We start from the raw sequence: 21066 nt of genomic DNA, 5'->3' as shown, positions 1-21066 counted from the left end.
TACATGCAACAAGCATTGTGATACAATGAAATAAAAATGACAGCTTTGCATTTATTAGCTGTCTCTAAAGGCCAAGAAGCCCCTGAAGCCCCACTGCTAATAATACATGATATAATTTACTGATAATCCTAGACCCATCATATTATATTTTGTATTCACACTGATTAACAGTGGTAACTATAATGCATGGCCTCAACACACTTGCAAAATATCAGCTGTAATAGGCCAATTGTTTCTTAAGGCAACATTAAACTTTACACTTGTGATGTATTATGCGACAACCTTCACCAGTTACTATGAAGCTGAGTGAAAGCTTTATGTAAATCAATGTTATTAACTACATGACTACAAGTCTGGAAAGACACATGAAAGAAACATGGCAGTGTTACTTAAGTAGCTTTGCCATAAGTGAATCCATTATCTACTGTGTTTACTGTCTAGCCTGATTCATTAGATGTGATGTGAGGTTTCTGAAGGGTCTTCACACGTTCAAACAAAGCCAATTCTCCCCTTGTACACTTGAAGGAATTCCTGGCAGGAGATATAACAAGCCCCACACTGACTACCTCAGCATGGCCTTAAGTGTCAGGTGAGAATCCAAGACCATATTGGGGCATCGCAGTTCAGGCCCATTACCTCAAAAGGTGATCATGTTTTTTTAGAAGACACATACAAAAAAGCAAAGCCAAGAACGGTGTAAGAATGAGGACTCAAAGGAAAAAAAAACACCTGTATTTGCATTAAAGTCGAGCAAGGCAGATACGCTTCTCACTAAAGCTAAACGTTTAAGAGTATAACAGCTTACTAAATGTGGCTTTTGAATGTTTATTTTCTGTTTCATGCTAGTAAAAAGTTATACTTATGCCCACAATGACATGCAGCCATGGAAACACTGCCATGGTGACAGCATCACCAGCAGAGAAAGAATGCTTAACAGTGTTGGTTGTATATTTAGGGTGTAAAAAAGGAAGGATGATGCTCTGTACTCTCTGATTTTTTATTTATTTTGGGGGGGATTTTTACCCAATTTTTCTCCCCAATTTAATCGTCTCCAATTCCTCCCGCTAGTTAGGACTCCCCCATTCACATGATGCCATTAACGGAGGGTGAAGGTAGCACAGGCTTCCTCCGAGGCCTGTAAAACCAGCCACCGCTTCTTTTCGAACTGCCGCTCACACAACATCTTGGGAAAGCCAAACGCACTCTGAGAAAAGCATCAACTGCCAGATCTGGTACGTCAGCTAACAGACGCCTGCACTAGTATCGCATTGAGTGATGGGAGGAGAAGGGGGGCTATCCTTCCCACCTAAAGAGAGTGAGGCCAATTGTGCTCTCTTGGACTCCCGGCTACGGATGGCTGGGTGAACTCGCAATCTCCTGATGATAGGGCCAACGCTTAGACGGTTGCGCCACTCAGGAGCCTCATACTCCCTGATTTTTTGTTGTATAATACTGGGTGCATTTGGACTTCCACACTGAGATGTTTGATGTCTCTACAAAAATATTATTTATTCCACTCTTGATGGTATGTTCCACTAACTGGTGGTATGCTGCTATTGCTGATTGTGATAGCAGAATTTTTAATCAAGTGCTTCAATTGAAAACAATGGAATATTCAGTTTGCCATCTTCCATCTACCAGCATAAAGTAAACGCAGCATTAGAGGTTGTAGTTATAAAACTTGAAGTTACATATTAGTTATGCAGATTTAAAAAGTGTGATAAATTTGTCATTATGTCTCGCAGCTCACTAAAAGAAGTATAGAAAGTAGATTATACGATGTGGATTGTTTGTGATCTTTTGTATGCAGCAAGGGCCAAACTCGGTTTGCCCTAAGCTGAACCAACAATTTTAACATTTGTGTTTGCCTTTGACGTTGTCAAAATCGCCTTCAACGTTGACATAATATTTCTGCACCAGTTAGAAGGAAATGAAATAACGGCTAATTCTGTTCATTTCACACAGGCTATATGTAGGCCTAATAAAATTGAAGAATAGCTCTGGAAAGCTATTAGACCTGCCAGTCACACACACAAGGTATAACATGTTACTGTTTGTGAATCTTTAAATTGCTCCAAAATATAGCTTGAAATAACCTATACTAATTTACTGGAGATTCTGTCTCCAGTAAATTCTCTTTCAAAAAAGAGACAGAGGGGGAAAAAAATAATGCAATGTTGTCAATCCATCTTATTTTTATGCTCCAAGATGCTTTGAGTGACTTAAAAAACAGAACTTCTGCTGAAGCGTAAAAAAAAAACGTTATAGTTGTTAATGACAACGTAACATGATAGAAATGTGAGAATACATAAAAATGTTTATAATCTTAATTATTCTATTATTATTTGGTATAAATCTGTCAACAGAAACCTAAACATGCATGGGAGAAACGCTTCAGCCAGAGGATTCTGTTTCTAATCTACACAAATTACTTATGGTAATAAAGTCATTTCATTTGAACTTTTTAATTTGTCTACATATAGATTGGGATTACCAATGAATTTTTAGCCTAAGCACAAAAAACACCAGATACATGTCATATAAATCTTGTGAAATGATGCACCGAATGAAATTACAGAAGAAAAAAAAATATAACGGTAAACTCAGAGTTGCCAATACAGAATGTTAACTGAATGTAAATGAAATGCATGATGTACCAACTACTTAATGAATTATTTAATTATGTTTAAACTGTATAGAAAAATCTAAGGGTTAATAATGCAGTTTATGCGGTCACTATGATCAGTATATTTTAGCATTTTAACATGAACACTTATCTGAAGATTATGACTGAGTGGTGCATGTCCTGTACATACCTGTAACGGTGTGCTTTCAGCTGACATTGAGGTAAAGCCCACTATGTCGCTGAAGTAGATGGTGACACTGTCGAAAGCTTCTGCCTGCACTGTCTCTCCTCTTTTCAGCTGCTCTGCCACAGAACTGAGGGACAAAAAATGAAAGGAACTGTGGGAGCTGAACCAGAAAATCGCTGCAAAGCTACACAGTCCCAGGCATAACTGTGGATTCTGTGGCTTTCAGTCTGAACTAACAACTGTATAATACAACAGCCAGTGCACACCTAAAGCTTTAGTTCTTTTAAACCCACTCTTCTCTTTTAATAACTTGCTTTCTGCTAGTGCCACATTCATGTATTTATGAGAATGTTATCTAACAAAGCCAATTCACAGATTTGTGTCACAAATTACTGTTTTACTTTGAAAAGAAAACACATGAATATATGAACATAGTCAAGTACTCACTAACAAAGCAAAGCACTGTAAAACTGTGTCTGTGGTGGACATGGGCGATGTGGCAACAATGCATATCATGATACCTCAAGTTTTCTGACATATACTTTTTAGCCATCGAATAAACTAGAAAACACAAACTAAATACAACGATTTATATTCAATATTTCACATACTGTGCTGCACGAAATTCAACAACACATGACTAATCATGCTCTCTTTGTAGTCAAAAAAGCAGTTGGGCAGTGTGTTTAAGCGCTGCTGATATACACTTTGTGCTCTAAAAGCATATTGTGATATATTGTGATGTCATTTTTCATAATAACGATAAATACTATCATAATGCACAGCCCTAATCTGCAGTATGTATCTTTGTTGGTGCATGCAGATGGGTCTGAGTCGGCCTGGTGTTTCAGATTTTGTAGTGCAAGTGGAGCCTGGTTAGATCGGGGCAGGTCTCAAAGTCACGGGTATGGGTCAGATTTGGCCTTCAATTTCTTGCCCATTAAGTCCTCTATATACACAAGATGTATCAGCTGGTTCTTAACACTGTTAATTCCTAACATGGCAGTACATGAGAAAAAAGTTAAATGATGTTCTCACGCTTTTACTGATATTACAAGGGAAATCCTTCTCACATGGAAAAGAGATCAATTAATGATAGAGTGGGAGAGCTAGAGAGGTGTGGATTTCCTGCTTCTCTCAAAGAGTTTAAATGCTCTCGCTCCCACAATGCTCAGCAATTGCTTTGCTCTTCTTTGCATTCTAAGTTGAAAGTTTGTCCTGCATAATTAAATCTAAATCAGGAGACAATCACAGAGCAATCAATTTTAAGACAAATCACCGAAGACACATCACGTGTGTGTGTGTGTTTGTGCGTGTGTGGTGGGGTGCTTTACGGAGCTATCATTCATCAAGTTGCAGTTAAACACTTCACAACTGTTCCAATTAAGTTTGATTATTCTGTTTGAAACTGATCAACATTTGATCAACATCAATCAGAGCCTGATTGATACACCTATTTAGATGTAATATTTGCCACTTATTAGTAATGAAGACTTTTTAAAGACTTCCTAGTTTCTTCGTTTCTAATTTATTTTGGAATCTTTAAAAGGCGAATGCATGAATGGTGTAAAAGTAGAGGAGGCAGTGGATATGGCAAGATGGAGGAAGATGATCCGCTGTGGCAACCCCTAAAGGGAGCAGCCCAAAAGAAGAAGAAGAAGAAAAGGCAAATGCATAGTTTGTCATTCTTCATTAAAGTCAATTTATTTTTTGGCTTTTTTTTAAACTTGTGATTTGTATGTTGTATGTCAAAATAATAGGTAGATTACTCAATTACTATATTTAACTTATATAAAAAATATCAGTAAAGGGCGTTGAAGTTAATACATCAGTAACACGTTAACCTACTAAATTATCAACACCCCATGAACCATCCACAATAGTCCAGGCTAAAGCCTAGCCACTCAGTTTACTCAGCCTTGGCAACTTTAGCAGACTACAGGGGAGGCCTATGGATTAATCAACAAAAAAGAAACTAACAAAAGCAATAGCAAAATGCAAAGCTACAGCTCCCTACAACAGCCTCTGCTATACCGATCCGGCATAACATTTTGACCTTTTCCTTGTTTCTATGCTCATTTTGCATTTTATCAGCTCCATTTGCTACATAGATGCACTTTATAGTTCTACAATTACAGGCTGTAGTCCATCTGTTTCTCTGCATACATAGTTAGCCCCCTTTTATTTTACCCTGTTCTTCAGTGGTCAACATCCGAAGGATCCGACCCTTCTTCACCCGAGAGGCCACCCAGGTGCTAGTGCAGTCTCTTGTTATCTCAAGGCTTGACTATTGCAACTCACTCTTGGCTGGTCCATGCAGACCATCAAGCCTCTGCAACTCATCCAGAATGCGGCAGCACGACTTCAATCTGCCCAAGTTCAGCCACGTCACCCCACTGCTGTGCTCCCTTCACTGGCTTCCTGTAGCTGCACGCATCAGATTTAAAACCCTAATGCTTGTTTACAAAGCCAAAAATGGACCAGCCCCTACCTACTTGATGGCAATGGTGAAATCTCGAACTGTACCACGAGCCCTTCGAGCTTCAAGTACAGCTTGGCTTGACCCGCCATCCTTGAAGGTGCACGGAAGACAAGCGTCGAGAATGTTCTCTGTACTGGCACCCAGGTGGTGGAATGAACTCCCACTGGCTGTCTGAACAGCAGAGTCTCTTGCTGTCTTCAAACGTAGACTGAAGACTCATCTCTTTACACCGCACTTAAATGAGCACTGAACTATAAGCTGCACTTATTTTATTGTACTTCACTCTGTATTGTAGTTTATTGTATTGTATTGTTTGTTATTGTATTGCATTGAATGGCTCAGAGTTCTGCGTTCAACTCTGTTTCTTTTTCTCTTGGTGTCTGCAGTGACATTTTGTTTCTAGCAGTATCTGATCTCAGGACTGTCTTTTTCTCTAAGCTATTGGTAACTAGCAAAGATACTTTCTCTAGATTGACAAAGCACTTCTTATAAGTCGCTCTGGATAAGAGCATCTGCTAAATGTTGTAAATGTAAATGTAAATGTGGTCAGGACCCCCATGGACCCTCACAGAGCAGGTACTATTTGGGTGGTGTACCAGCACAACACACACTAACACACCACCACCACATCAGTGTTACTGCAGTGCTGAGATTGATCCACCACCCACATAGTACTTGCTCTATGTGGGTCCATAGGAAGCCTGACCACTACAGAACAGGGTAAAAGGGGGCTAACAAAGTATCAGAGAAACATATGGACTACAGTCTGTAACTGTAGCACTACAAAGTGCACCTATACAGTAAGTGGAGCTGATAAAATGGATAATGAGCGTAGAAAGAAGGAGGAGGTCAAAATGTTATGCCAGATCAGGGTATATATGATATATAATTGAATATATACACGGTCATTGTTTGGAACATACAGCTACTTTTGTTCTCACTGGATGTTGGTGATGGAAATCACCTGATTTTCATGTCCAGGTTCATGTGAACCCTGCATTCACACAATGAAAATAATAATCCAAAAATATAATAATAATAATAATAATAATAATAATAATAATAAGCGCTTTGTCCTCCCATATACCTATAAGACATTTGAACACACAAAAGAAGTTTTTCACAGTAAGTTTTTCACTTACTACAAAAAAAATAATTCTTTTGATTAATTACTGTTATTAATGATTGTTTTAAACATTTGTCAGCACTAATACAAACAAAATCTACATATCTATATTTTAACATACACATAACTATATAAATACATACTCTATACATGTTATAAAACAGGGTGTTTCAAAAAGATTAATCCTATTCCAAAGCACCATTTCTTTTACAACCATGAGGCACCTAACAAAGCCTTTCATCTACTCTCTATATATATATATATATATCCATCCATCCATTTTCTAAGCCGGAGAAGCGGCTTATATATATATATATATATATATATATATATATATATATATATATATATATATATATATATATAATCATATAATATTAATCTTGTAGGAGTACTGACCCTTAATGTACATTAATGTAACAACATTCAATTACAAATCATTTTGAGCTGTTTGTGTTGGTCCATTTGGCAATAATGGTTCTTATGTTATAAAAAATTGCTGCTGTTTCCAAAGAAAATTAACTAAAATGTGATAGGTTTTAATAAAACAACGACTATAAGAATATGCCAATGTTTGTGGTTTGGCGATTTTAAAAGAAAAAAAATCAGTTTTAACTGAATTGACTCACTGTGGCAGGATTTGATAGAGCAGATTTTCTGCTCTCCTCTTCTCTTCCAGGTATGCCTGGGTGCGCTCCTCCACCAGGTTTTCCAAGTTGTTGGCATACTGCTCCATTCTTGACAGCAGATTATTGAGGATGCTGGTGCTCCCTTCTCTGCCACAGACACAAACATCGGTCAGAAAGAGAATACTTAGAAATTTCACTAAACATGTGAACAAATGCATAGATGGAAAAAAAAAATCAAAAGAAACGAACAATGATTATTTAAAGAAATTGTGATTAGTGTGCTAGATTTATTTTCCCTTTAGTTCCTTTTAATTGCACAATTGAGTGCAATTGTATTAATTTTAAGTTATTGAGTGATAACTGCTGATGGCTGATTAGTGGCCAGCAACAGCAGGACATAGTACCTCTCCAATGTCAAGCAATCAGCATCTCAGTTTTGGAGTCCATTGTGGTTCCTCGCAACATGGGAGATTTGCAGATTCGATGTGTTACGATGTTCAGAAACTATGTGAGAGATGCTGGCTGAATCATCCTCAGCTGCTGCCCTAACTCGAAGCATTGAATCATTCAGATCTATTCTGGGCTGGAGCTCACACCTACATGCCCCTTTACAAAACTATAAGGTTAAAAAAGGCAGATCTCTGGAGTGAATCTCGCATAAAAATTCAAGCTTTCATTTTGTAATAGTGATGGATGATGGCTAAAAGAACAAAGGCCTTTAAATTGCATTTCTACACTCCCTGGCACTGATGAATAGTGAATTCTATTAGTGTATATGGAAATTATTTACCTCACACAGAACACAATTCAAGACAAATGGTAGACTAACTGGGAGATCATCCAACAAAAAAAAATGTAAACAAAGTATTTCAGAGTGGTTTGTTGTGAAATTTTAGAGAAACATATAGAGTCCAAATTAAAAATAAGACATATACCAATTTTTTTTCAAAGTGATGGTGGCAGGACATCCAAAGAGAAGAATGCAATAGATTTAAGATAATCTAAAATTTATTTTTAAAAAGCCATAAATAGTGGAGGGGTAGATGCATGGCAAAACTGTTGCAGACATTGTGACCCCTGGTTCCCATCACCACTATGGTAAGGAGATCTGACTGTGAAATTTCTTTACAATGCATCATTGCACAACAAACCATTCTGAATGACTTTGTTCACATCTCAGCGATTGAAGAAAAAAATCAGGAGATTCTTCTTTAAAGGTCTCACATTGTTGAAAACCTTTTTTTCATTGTGCTATATAAATAAAAGACTTAGATAGGAAACATAGTTTTAAATTGTGCCATTCACTCCTCTGTCCATACAGTCCATATAAGAAAACTAATCTGTAAAACCAGCCAGTTAAATAAATTGTTTTCACAATGTTACAAAAGAATGGGTAGGCAAATAGAACACAGTTCTTTTACATATATCAGATGTAGATTCAGAGAACATGAACAGCCTGTTTAATTCTATGGAACAAAAGATATTGAAAAATGATCACATAAGAATGAATTACAAGTGTTTTTGGTACATAAAAACACACAAATGTTGTAAATGGACCTGAGGGGGGTAAAGAAGAAATAAGGGAAGAAATAAAGAAAAGATCAGGATATGGGCCTCTTGTTTAGGTTAGAAGACACTGCATATCAATTTGTTGGAACTTAAAACTGTTCTTAGACGCTAAATCCTACAGCTGTAGAGTTTTGTTGACCTGGACAGCTTTGTATCCCTAAAATAGCACACAGTCCATTACCACAAGTCAACAAGATGCATTTCTATAATGAAGAGTGTGCATTAGGGTTCCTTTTTTAGATGAACGATCCTTGGCACTTCAGCCAAACTTTGTCAAAATCTGTCAACAAGGACCTGTGTAGATGTATGAGATATCAATCACATAGCTTTTATCCAGGCTAAAGAAGGGCAATATCTGACAGACTTGTGTATATATATCTATCTCTGCAACATTCATTACTGGCCTCACTAAAGCTTTTGTGGCTCTCAAATTCTCACAGCAATGTTCCAAAGCCTTCCCAGAAAAGTAGTGACTTTTAGTCCAGCAAAGGGGGACAAACTCCCTATTAATACTGGATAGGTGGGTGTCTACAAACTTTTGGACATATAATATATAACCCAGAAATGTGTAATTGACCATGTCCTTGTGTGTTCAAACAACCATGAACTCATGGGACTACATAACAGTACATTACATATAAACTCTAAAAGTTATTTTTATTGATGTATTACAAACAACAATTCATATTAATTCAGACAAAATATATATTCTAGTGGTATACTGTCATGGCAACAATTATTAAATGTTATATTAAATAAAATATGAATAACTGATGAAAATTACCTTTAAATAGCAAGAACCTTGGATGAAATGGTTACATTACAACGATTGAGTAGAAATTATGCTGTATTGACAGTTTAAAAGTAACCACCGGAAACAAAACTCATACATTTACAGAATATGTTTCACATGCATGCTGCAATTACAAATAACACATGCACACAGGTTTTCCACATTTGCAGTGCACTTTTAAAAAGAAGTCCTGGTGCAGTCAGTTTTACTTATAGAGTTTTCTGTATTTGCAGCAGGTTTGTAAAATGAAGCTTCATTTTGATTGAACTGTCTGAGTTTGCAGAATATCAATGAATTTGCAGCACATTTTATTATTACAGCCTTAGTAAAATGTAGCACATATGTTTAATGTTGCTGAATGTGTTTTCCGCATTTTTAGCTTGTTTTTTTTAAATTCTGCGGTGTGTTGGCTGTCATTGGCCACCATAGAAACATTTTTAATTAACACAGCAATAACTAGCATACCAGCCTTAATTTTTAAGCTTACGGAAAGAAAAAAATAGGGGGAAAAATGAAAGCATAAAACGAAACATTGCATGACATTGCATTATATGGCTGTATATAATTTTGAAGTGAGAAACAAATAAAATGGTCTTTTAACAGGAGAAAAATTCTGCAAAGTGGTAATGCAGTGATACATTTTTGAAATACTATATACTGTGCCCTATACCTTATTTCTACCATATAGAAAATACATTTGAAATTAGTGATACACAATTATATCAGAATTTATATCAGCAAATAATTGCTTAAAAAATATTTTAGATGACATGTTTAGATTTGGCTGAAATTTCAAACCTGTATTTCTCGTATTCTGGAAGAGCAGACTGTTGACACTAGGCTACTGCACTAATATATAAACATTTTATTAATTTTACTGAATTCATAACACTATACAAATAATTGGTATTTTACTCTGTACTACTAGTCCAAGTAGATCTAGTTCCAGCTTCTATATTTTTTTTAATGTTTATGTATTGGCACATAAGTACATGAAAAATCGGCATTAGCCCACAATTCCAGTATTTGGGCATCTATAACTAAATTAATGCTGAAAGAAAACACTTTTGTTTATGTAAGGACTGATTTTCAAAAGTAAATGTATGAATCAGGTCTCCACTCATCCTTTCCACAGATACATGGCAAAGCAAGCTCCAGGTTTTCAGGTTTACTTGGCATGTGCCTTATGAACAGCACTCACTTGTTGAGTTTGGTGATAAAAATCTTGATGTGACTGAAGTCAGGGCGCTCGGCAGGGTCCTCAGCCCAGCAGCCCTCCATCAGGATGGTCAGCTCCTCACAGTGTCGGCTGTTATCTGTTGTGGGCCGGAAATAGGGCTTCTGACCGTTCCGCACCTTCTGAATTATCTCTGCAGCAAAAAGCACACGCATGCTGAACCAGTCGCTTAGGAACAGGTGCACACATGACAATACTTATAAACAGGTTTTGCGTGTCTAGACCTGAATAAGTCATAAATGTTGTGTAAGTTTTATAAATATTAAATAATGCAACAAAATAATACAACATACATTCTGATATTGGGCTGCAAATCATAACAGGATACGTATTCCTGTGACTGCAACAGCTTATTTGTCATTATTCTCCAACTGCTGCATGTGTATCATATGATCGATTAACACAGATTAATAGTACAGGTGAGCCAGCTACCAGACGGTCGTAGGTTCAAGTCCCAGGACTGAGTAGGTATACTTGGTTGTGCCCTTGGGCAAGGCACTTGACCCTCCACTACTAATTGTTGGTGTAATCCACTGTAAGCAGCACATAAAAATTAGGCAGAAAAACTTCTGACTGACACAATATAAGAATTTTGAGTAACAAAAACTGAATGCCAAATGTTTTTTTGATGATAATTAAAATGATTAGTCATTGAAAAAAAATTTAAATATAACAGTTCGGATCCAGGAACAAATTCAAGTAGAATGTGTTACTGGTCATCTTGTTTTCCTACTACACTGTCATCTGCTAATTTTCCATGGCTGACATATTTCTTGAGATTCACTATGAGGACTATTTTTGTACAGTGAAAATAATTTAAATAATTTAAAATAATGTTTTTCAATGACTGAGTTTTTGTATATGTGACATAATTCACATCAATATTATTTTAATTACCCCTTGGTGGCTTCCCAGGCCTAAAATATAGTCTCCACACGTCAGGGTTAGTTTTAACACAACTGAGCCACCCAAAGTAAACAATGAATACAGCATATTCCTTAGGGTCTATTCTAACAAATTAATGTTCCTTCGGAGGCCTGATATAGTTACACAGAAAATTTTCTATATCTAAATAAAAGTCTTAAAAATAGAACAAATTTATTAATTGGTATTGGTCGCTAACTACTGGTTATCATTACTGGCCCAGAAATTTCACATTGGTAAATCCCTATTATTCAAGGAAGCAGAAACATAAATGACTTCAAGTGCACACCTTTTGGGCTCAGATCCATGCCTTCTACAAAAAACGGCCCGTTCCTCAAGGCTATCTCCTGCAAAATGATCCCAAAGCTGTACACATCTCCCTTCTGTGTTCCCTGGGGTGGAGGTCTGTCATATATCAATAACTCTGGAGCTGTCCATAACTTTCCTGAAACATGGAAGGGAAATATTAATAGACAGTGCTCCTTTCAATGTTTTATACCCTCTAGCTTCCTCTGCTTGCAAAAAATATTAAAATTCCCTCAAGTAACAATAAACAAAAAAAAGTGATTTAATTGAAAGCATTTTTAAACTGCTTAGTCATGAAGCACTTAATTTTAATAACTAAAACTGTAACTTAGTTTGAATGTTTACTTACTTGCATATAGTTCATGTGAGTCTTCATTATCATATGATGACCGAAAGCTTGCCAGACCATAATCTGTAATTTTCAGTACAAAACGGCTGTCCACCACACAGTTTGATGACTTTAGATTTCCATGGGAACCAATGTAGCTGGTGTGCAGATAGTTCATTCCCTGGCAGCACAGGCACAAACCGCCATGTTACGAGTTTACCCATATTTTATGGGCCAAATGTAGTAGAACACACAATAATTCAGAAATGTTCTTGAGATTCATAAAACATCATCAAAAAACTTGTACATGCAACAAGCCATTTAATGTTTTCACAAGGAGGCTTGTGGAAAATTGCATGATACTGAATGGCAAAACTATTTGTGGCTACCATAGGGCTGAATCACCACAGTGGGGATGAAATCAAACATCTGAACGCAGACATGCTAAAGGCAGTAAGAATATTATTGGTCTCAAAACTGAATGGTAGGCCTTGGAAATGTTAATTGAGACATGTGGTGAGAAAATAAATGAAAATGCATGGTTTTTTTAGGATGAAAGGGCATTCATGTTCAGGTTGGTCCATTTTCTTAAGGTGATTCTGTCACTGCCACTTAAATGTTCCTTTTTGTGGATAACAGCACTGTGTATTTTTTTTCCTTACTATTTGTCCCTACTGAAAAGGAATGGCTTTTTCCATTGGTTAAGTGATGTGTTTCACTTTGATGTAATCGCAAACCAATGTTTTCACTGAAAGCCCCTTTTGTGTGCCTTGGCTCTGCAGTGAAAAAGAACACAACATTCGTTTTGATTAAGAAGTAGTAGAATTATTTTTCTACTTCTCTTCCAAAAGCACTGTCATGCTGGCTTTGATTGCTCTCTCTTTTCTTTCACTAATGGCGGCCCTTTAAGACAAGAAAATTACGAGAGCAACACTGCCTTGTCACTGTCTGCTCACTGTTTAAGGTGTGCCTGGCTATTACAAGGGATTTTTGGGGTGACAGATCGTTTACTGTATTTAGTGAGCCTCTCCCATGATGTATGTGCTGTTGAGAAAGTTGTTAAGCTCTGTAAAAGGCTGAATGCTTTGGCAAACTGCAAACTTTCACACACCCTGACAATGTCATTGATCAGAGAGAAGCGGAACATCCAGTCCAAGTTGATACTCTCGTTTTCCAGGATGTCCTGCGAGAACAAACCAGAAATCAACACTGTGAAAACCTCCTAACCAAAGTGCTTTTAGGCATTTTGTCAAATAAATGGTTAAAATCCCATTTTCATAAAGGGGCTCAATTTTGCACCATTCTTCTGCTTCAGCAAAAACTGCAACTACAAGGGATGAAATATGAGGGCAATGAAATTTATGTAAGGAATGAACGGTATTAGTTAAAAAGATCTAATGCAAACCATTGTGAGCCAACAACAGCAGCAAGATAGCCAGTGCCTAGAGTCTCCAACCAGTTCCCAGAAATGCTCAGAACTGCATATGTTACATAATTACCTATAAAAGTGTCAGCCTCTCAGAAACCATTTAACATGGCTGTAATCATAGGATCTGGTAAATGGTAAAAACAATGTATGGTCCTTTTTTTCATATGGTTAGGCAATCAAATGTATTCTACTGCCTCATTATATGAATACATCAAGTGAACTGAAACATTGAAATACATCCAAACATCCAAAACTTAAAAAGAAAAAAAAGACTTACAAGAAATATATCCAGCAAATTGGCTCTCTGTACCAGAGAAAAACAAATGTATGTGTTTACCTGAAGACTTCCTCTGGGACAATACTCAGTCACAATGCAGATGTTTGGTGGATCTATACAGGCACCAACAAACCTTGTCAGATGGTTGAACTGGACATCTCTCATCTATGAAAAAAACAATAACAAAAAAAAAACTTCCAGTAATGGCATTCATGCTCCTCACTAACAGAACACTGCTGCGTGGAGCTCAGAGCTAAACCCTGAGCATGAAAAAAGAGTAATTTAAATCATGTCGAACAGACCCTTTTACAATGAATAAATGCTTTTAAGAGTTTCTTGCAATATTTCAATATTCTTCTAATGCCTCCTCCACATCATGATATTTCAACAAAAAGTGAAACATTAATAAACATAATAATAATCAAAACACCATTGAATCTGACAGTGGAATGTTCTTTTAAAAACCCAATTTGAAAAGTTTTTCTGAAATCAAAAGTGGTTCTCTTGTACACTGTTCTAAAGAAACCTTTTAATTGCACCTTTATTTTGACAAAAGTGTGCTAATTCTCAAAGATGTTGCAAGGCCCCGAGGACAAAGCCCAGTCCCAAAGGGCACCCTAAGTCCTGAGCTCCACACTTTGGTTCTGTCAACAACATGCTCACCTATAGGGCAAAAGACCTTGAGGGTTCTTGGTTTAAACGTGTGACTTTGGGACAGACTCAAGTGATATGCAGGCTCACCCTAAAGCCTTTTGTGCAACAACTGGAAGACCATGAGTGTACCACTTGGAACGACACATGACTTTGGAAGTCATAAGGAGTGTATCAGTCTGGACTCCTTTTTGAACAAGGCACAATACAGTTCTTCATGAGCGGATATTCAATTGTCTGGCAGAAAACCGCAGCTGAGATAAAAGAAAAAAATTAACAAATAAAAGGAAAACAGAACAAAATGGCCAGGTTACCTTTTATTTAACATCAGGCAATCAAAGGAATATTTATTTTATTATTTTTATATATTTTATTATTCAAAAAGAGCTGAGGGGAAGCTGTAGTTTTTCTTGTTGGATGAATAATGGAGGCTCCCTCTTCAGGTAAACTAATGAGCTAACAACTAAGAAATGTTACGTTGAATCCTGATAAGGACTTGTCATCTTCTAAGGTGTTTTGTCCTCAGTGGATGATATGCCAACATGTTAGTTTGTCAGAGAAAGATATTTTCATTGTTTCATTGATGAAATATAATAAGTATCTGGACAGTGATTTCAGTAGCTGAATACTGGAACCTCAAGTGGTTAACCAAGTACTAGAGTATCCATGCACATCCTTCACTGAAACATGGACAAGTAAAGACGAATTACAGTTTTGGTACACAAATGTCATAAATGGATAAGGCCCCTTTAAGCTGAGCCTGGATCACGAAAGGGTCAGATGATATGCAGACGGCAGATGGCGGAGAAGACAAGGTGACTTCATTCCGTTTGCCCATTTGAGGATTTTTGGGAGTAGGGGTGTTGAGCTAGTGTGTCCTGTCTCTGGAGCAGATCACAAGGGAATTAGTTTGTGCTTGTGTTATTTCTTATTTAAGGCTATTTTTCCTATCCTTTCATGGTGTCTGCTGGCCAGAGTTTGGCTCTGAAGGTAGAGGGTCCTCTTTGAAACACCTTGTAAAACGTTTTAGCAGCACTTTCCCCCCCCCCCTTTTCTGTGGCCTCATGCTGCTACCCCACCCCCACATTTAGAATGTGTGGAAGGGGAATGTGCTTGTACCACCAGAGCAGTGAGGTCACTGAGTGAAGTCATCAACATTGGCCTAACACACACACACAAACACACACACACACACACACACACACACACACACACACACACACACACACACACACACACACACACACACACACACAAACAACCTACATTCTCCTTTACAAACAAATACATACACATACATGTGCATACTTGCACAGCCTCACACAAACACACACACCTTATAAGCAAACCTCTTGCCTTACATGCTTCAGTTCAAACAGCACTTGTCTGGTCAACTCAATCCTCTTCTTGTTCACATGCTTGATTGCTACCAGGTTGCCCTGTGTGAGAAGAAATGCATGTGATAATGTTTCAGTAGACTGAAAGACAAGGATGAGTCCTGGCTGAGAGATAAAGTCAAGCTCTAGTAATACAGTAAACACCAGGAAACGTATCTAGAGCTGGTCTGGTCAATCAGCTAAGATCCTTTTATATCATTTCTATACTAACACAACTGTATTTACGGCCTAATGAACAAGCTGAGAGACACAATGTCATCAAAACATCATCAATATCTTTAACAATCAATAAGAACAAGATGTGAGTAAACTGCATAAACTTTTTTATTGTCCTAATATTAGTAGTTATGGTATGTACCTTTTTTGTATACACCCTGTCAAATGACATGCTTTTCTGATAAATATCTAAGTAAATATCCTCTACTGGAAACAAACTTAAATACTGTAACTGCATATATGGACATTTTACCAGGTACATCATATAGATGTACTTTTTAGGTTGGCACATAAAAAGGGCTTTGGCACCTTAGACAGCCATGTTTAGCCATGTTTCCATTTTTTAGTATTATTTTTCAGTTAGAATTGTTACCCAAGAGGTCATGTTTCTCTGTCATGTAGAACTGTTTGAGGACTTTCCATTTAGAATGACTGTAGCCTTTTTTGGAAATTTGTCTCTGTAAGAGCTCAACAGTGGCAGAATTCCTTTTGAAAACACCTTCGTCTCCTCAGCACAACTATATTACTCCGTCATGCTGTTGTGTTTGTGGGAAGAGGTCACATGATACTAAATTCGTGCATTACTTTGTTCAAAAAACGTTTCCACTGTAGGTTTTTGCAACACTTTAAATATCAATAAACAATTTTCATTCCATTTCCACAGACTATATCAGCATATATTTTGAAGCGAAAAAAAAAAAAACCTGAAAAAATCCCTTTGCTACGGTCACTTCTGGGTTAAGAGAAGGATTCGATTTCATGGGGGAAAACCAGGGGGTGCCTGCCAAAATGTGATATCAGTAAGATGTCTGATTCATTTTTTAATTCCATACATATTTCATTTTTCAACATCAAGCTGCCTTAGATTTATCGAGAGTTCTTCATGTAAAAGCATGTTACAATTTGGGCAAAGGATGTGTGCACCAATATGTGTGCACGATATGGTTATGTAGAAAAGTGTTTTTCATAGGTGCACACATCATAATAAAAGTGATCCAGCAAGATTTATGTAAATAAACTAAAAGTTAATAAACAACTTAGAACCTTGCGAAATTCTCTTTGTTATTATTATTATTATTATTATTATTATTATTATTATTATTATTATTATATTGCACTCCTGAGGCTATATTACAACTTTTTGGCCATTACATCTTTCTGATTTTTGCATATTCACATTTATTAAAAGATACTGAAGATTTTTTTAAAAATAATAAATAATAGCAAACAGCTAAAACTGAATTTGATTTAGTCTGGAAAGAGGCACAAAGTTCCCATCTTCTAATATAGGTGTGTTGCTGTCAGTCCCTAGGTCTGTATAGTCACTTTGTGAGTTTATACCATGACTGAATGGATTTTCCTATGGCCTTTTCCCTGATAGGCAGAGGAGCAGAACTTTTAAGCTGGCCTCCACCAGATCTGCAAGATTTTTAGTGCATAACAATGCCACTGGGATGAAGGAGCCTCTTTGCTTATTATGTGCATGCCTTTTAACATACCAGTCCTTTTTAAAGAAAAGTGTAACAGTATGCTACATTTGCTGTTAACAGCAAACACATTGTTTTGTGGTTTAATCAGCATAAACTGAATTGCTACTGATTGTAATTCTCTAAAACAGTCCCGATAGTCTGTGCGGTAGTAAATAAGCATACACATGGCAGGGCTCCTTGCCACTGGCAAGTATTGCTGCTATTTTGACATCTGTGATACAATTAATCTAGCACAACAAACGCGGAAAAGCATGCAGCCATGCCGAGACGCAGGAGTGCAATGCATTCTGATCTTAGTGTAACACAGTGAGAGAAGTCAGCGCACCCACTCTTTCTTTCTTTTGCTCTCTCTCCCTACATGCATGTGGGTGTGTAGGAGAGCGGAGGTAGGGAAAATGTCAGAAGAACTCAGCCTTACCTTAAAATAGCCTGTTTTTGCAAACAGCTGATGTTTGCCATGCGCCGATATCAAGGAGCCGTAGCTGGAGCCCCTCTGGAAAGATCACACAGGGGACGTAACATAAGCCGCCATGGCAGGCAATACAGACTCAAACGCATTAAGAAAAAAAGAGAGATTTAAACTCAGAGAACTTTTAGTTGAATTAGTCATGTGCGTGATATGCCAATTAAGATATTCCTAAGACCTTCCAAGCATCTGGCACCGGTATTAGAAGAATTTTCTAGTGTTTTCCAACCTAATCTGTATCTGCCACATCTGTAGGTTGATTACTGTAGACAGGAATTTCCCTGTACTAGGAAAAGAACAGAAAAAAATCTTGTTATAAACTTGTTCTAGAAGCCAATGGTTGCTGTGGTGCTTGAATGGGTTTGCTGTTCTACTAAGTAAAAGCATCTAAATGACTGTCCCTGGTGATCAACCATGTGTTACAGATATGGCATGTAGAGAGATCAGGTCAAAAAACATAGGCATATTTTTTTAATAAGACAAGTAGAACAAATGGCAAGGGAATGTCTGAGTTGGCCTGTGTGGTCAATCTTTGTGGGTTGGTCAGGGCATGAGATGCTTCTTGCAAAGCAAAACCTGCAAGAGAATCCGTTATATTTTGATGAACGTTACAAGAGTGGCAATGGCATGTTTGAGGAGACGCTAAGTAAGGCTTCAGAAATAAAAAAAAAACAAACAAATCACTCTCAATCACAATAAATATTTTAACTTTTCCATTCCTGCGTTCCATCTCTAATACTACTTTTTGTGTTTTTCACTAACCAGATTTTTTTGCTTTTACTATTAATTATACTCCAGATATTAAAAGAGTATGGATTAGAGGGATGTGGTACAGGTTTTAGTAGCAGATTTTGCTATAAACCAACACCAAAAGTTGAACAAGTCCTCCCCAGAAGTTAATTCTCATTACGAGATTACTACTGGCCCTACCAGACTAATCAGTAATATGCTCAAAAATACAGATATCAGACAGAACTATAGTGACAGTAGTCAAAAAGGGTTGAAGATAATGCTGTAATGTTGCTATAACTTTCTCCCTCACTTTCTCAGTCACTGACAGTCAGCTCTAGAGATGCTGCACAATGTGTAAACTGATTAAAATATTTAAAAAGTGGATGTTGCCTCAGGAAAATCAAAAAGATCCGGTAAGACAGAAGCCACCCAGCACACGGCCTGATTTCCATCAGGCAGGAGATTCCACAGCATCCAGGCTAGAACAACTCGGTTAATGAACCGTTTCTACCCACAGGCTGTCAGGCTTCTTAATAAGCTGTGAAGCCGTGGGTCCGTCCTCAACTACCATTTTCAGTCAGTCACATTGTCAGCATTATTATTGTATCATATCATCTCTGCTATGGACAATAACACCTTAACCTTGGGGGCAGTCATAGGCTGGAGGTTAAGGAACTGGCCCAGTGACTATAAGGTTGCCGGTTCAATCCCCAGCGCTGACAGTCCATGACTGAGGTTTCCTCAAGCAAGACACCTAACCCCCAATTGCTCCCCACGTGCTGTGGATAGGGCTGCCCAATGCTCCAGGCAAGTGTGCTCAATGCCCCCTAGTGTGTGTGTGTGTGTGTGTGTGTGTGCTCACTAGCGTGTGTATGTGGTGTTTCACTTCACGGATGGGTTAAATGCGGAGGTGAAATTTCCCCATTTATGGGATTAAAAAGCGTCTCTCTTAACACTAAGCCACTTTAAAGAACAATAGCACAGAGTTACTCAAGTCACTTTAAAGGTATATTGTCCCTATGTCTTGTGTATATTGTGTCTATATTTTGTGTATAACTTTATAATTTCTCTGGATTGTGTGTATATTTTATATATACTTATTATATATATATATATATATATATATATATATAATATATTTTTAGATATATTTTACTTTGCTTATTTACTTTCTGTAGAGTGATTACCTGAGCCTCACCACAAGCATTTCAATACATAAACGTCCTGATGTGTTGTGCAAATGACAAACTTGAAACTTGAATCTTGACATCAGGATTAAAATGTTATGTTAGATAGAGTAAGTACTTGTAGTTACTTAAAGATGAGGTATCAGTTTTGTAAAAAGCAGTATAGGCACATCTCTGATAATAAGTTAATTTAAATTCTTGTCAAGGTGTGGGTAACATGAAACAAAAAATAATGCTATTAATTAGTAACAGAGGTTTCAAATCTTTGTTCTGGAACAGTTAAGAAACAATTACATTTCTGGGTTCATATTTATTTCTGACAAAATACCATTAATTTCCATTTCTTACAGAGTCTGAAAATCAGGTCATGCAAAATAAAACATTTCTGATGTCTAAATAGCAGAATGGAATGGGATAAAATATAAGTCACTTCAGTCAAATATTGCATCCTAGAAAAATCATTAATCCTGAAAACATATGCGTCTAGTATAGCATTGTGCACTCAGGAATAAAGCAGGAAACATACTTAACATATATTTATATTTACAAATGTAAATAGAAGCCTCAGCATCTAAATATAATATCATACTTAACTTTATCTAGTGTGTACAGGCTTTGCCTTAATTAAAGCTCAAAATATCTTTCAGGAGACTTGCTTTCAGGTTTTATAAAGAAATCTGCACAGATGTTTTTCCACACCTCCAAAGTTCAGTCTTACAACCCCAATTGCCAAAAAGTTGGACCGCTGTGTAAAATGTCATCTCATAGACCCATTTTATATTCACAGTATAACATAGAACACGCCAACATAGAATATGTTGGAAGTGAGACATTTTGCCATTTCATGAAAAACTCATTCAGAACAAGATGGCAGCAACACATCTAAAAAAGTTTGGACAGGGGCAACAAACTCACATGACTAGTATAAACAGAGTATTTTAGAGAGGTAGAGTCTCTCAGAAGCAAAGATTGGCAGAGATTCGCCAATCTGTTAAAAACTATGTCTAAAAATTG

The 21066-nt window shown here is 37.0% G+C and overlaps 1 protein-coding gene across 1 annotated transcript in view; it reads right to left on the bottom strand.

Annotated features, from left to right (window-relative positions):
- Window positions 1-21066, bottom strand: part of LOC108437192 (atrial natriuretic peptide receptor 2) — a 59035-nt gene that overhangs the window by 10964 nt on the left and 27005 nt on the right. The window contains exons 9-17 of the mRNA XM_017714134.1: window positions 18086-18160; window positions 15926-16003; window positions 13974-14078; window positions 13319-13390; window positions 12229-12388; window positions 11863-12018; window positions 10614-10782; window positions 7051-7197; window positions 2817-2940 (exon numbers count right to left, since the gene is read on the bottom strand). Coding sequence (XP_017569623.1) covers window positions 2817-2940; window positions 7051-7197; window positions 10614-10782; window positions 11863-12018; window positions 12229-12388; window positions 13319-13390; window positions 13974-14078; window positions 15926-16003; window positions 18086-18160 — 1086 coding nt within the window. The remainder of the gene's footprint in view (window positions 1-2816; window positions 2941-7050; window positions 7198-10613; window positions 10783-11862; window positions 12019-12228; window positions 12389-13318; window positions 13391-13973; window positions 14079-15925; window positions 16004-18085; window positions 18161-21066) is intronic.

This window comes from Pygocentrus nattereri, chromosome 23 (genome assembly GCF_015220715.1).
Source record: "Pygocentrus nattereri isolate fPygNat1 chromosome 23, fPygNat1.pri, whole genome shotgun sequence".
NCBI lineage: Eukaryota > Metazoa > Chordata > Actinopteri > Characiformes > Serrasalmidae > Pygocentrus > Pygocentrus nattereri.
Note: the sequence above shows the minus strand (reverse complement) of the source record. Positions and strands in the feature narration are given on the sequence as shown.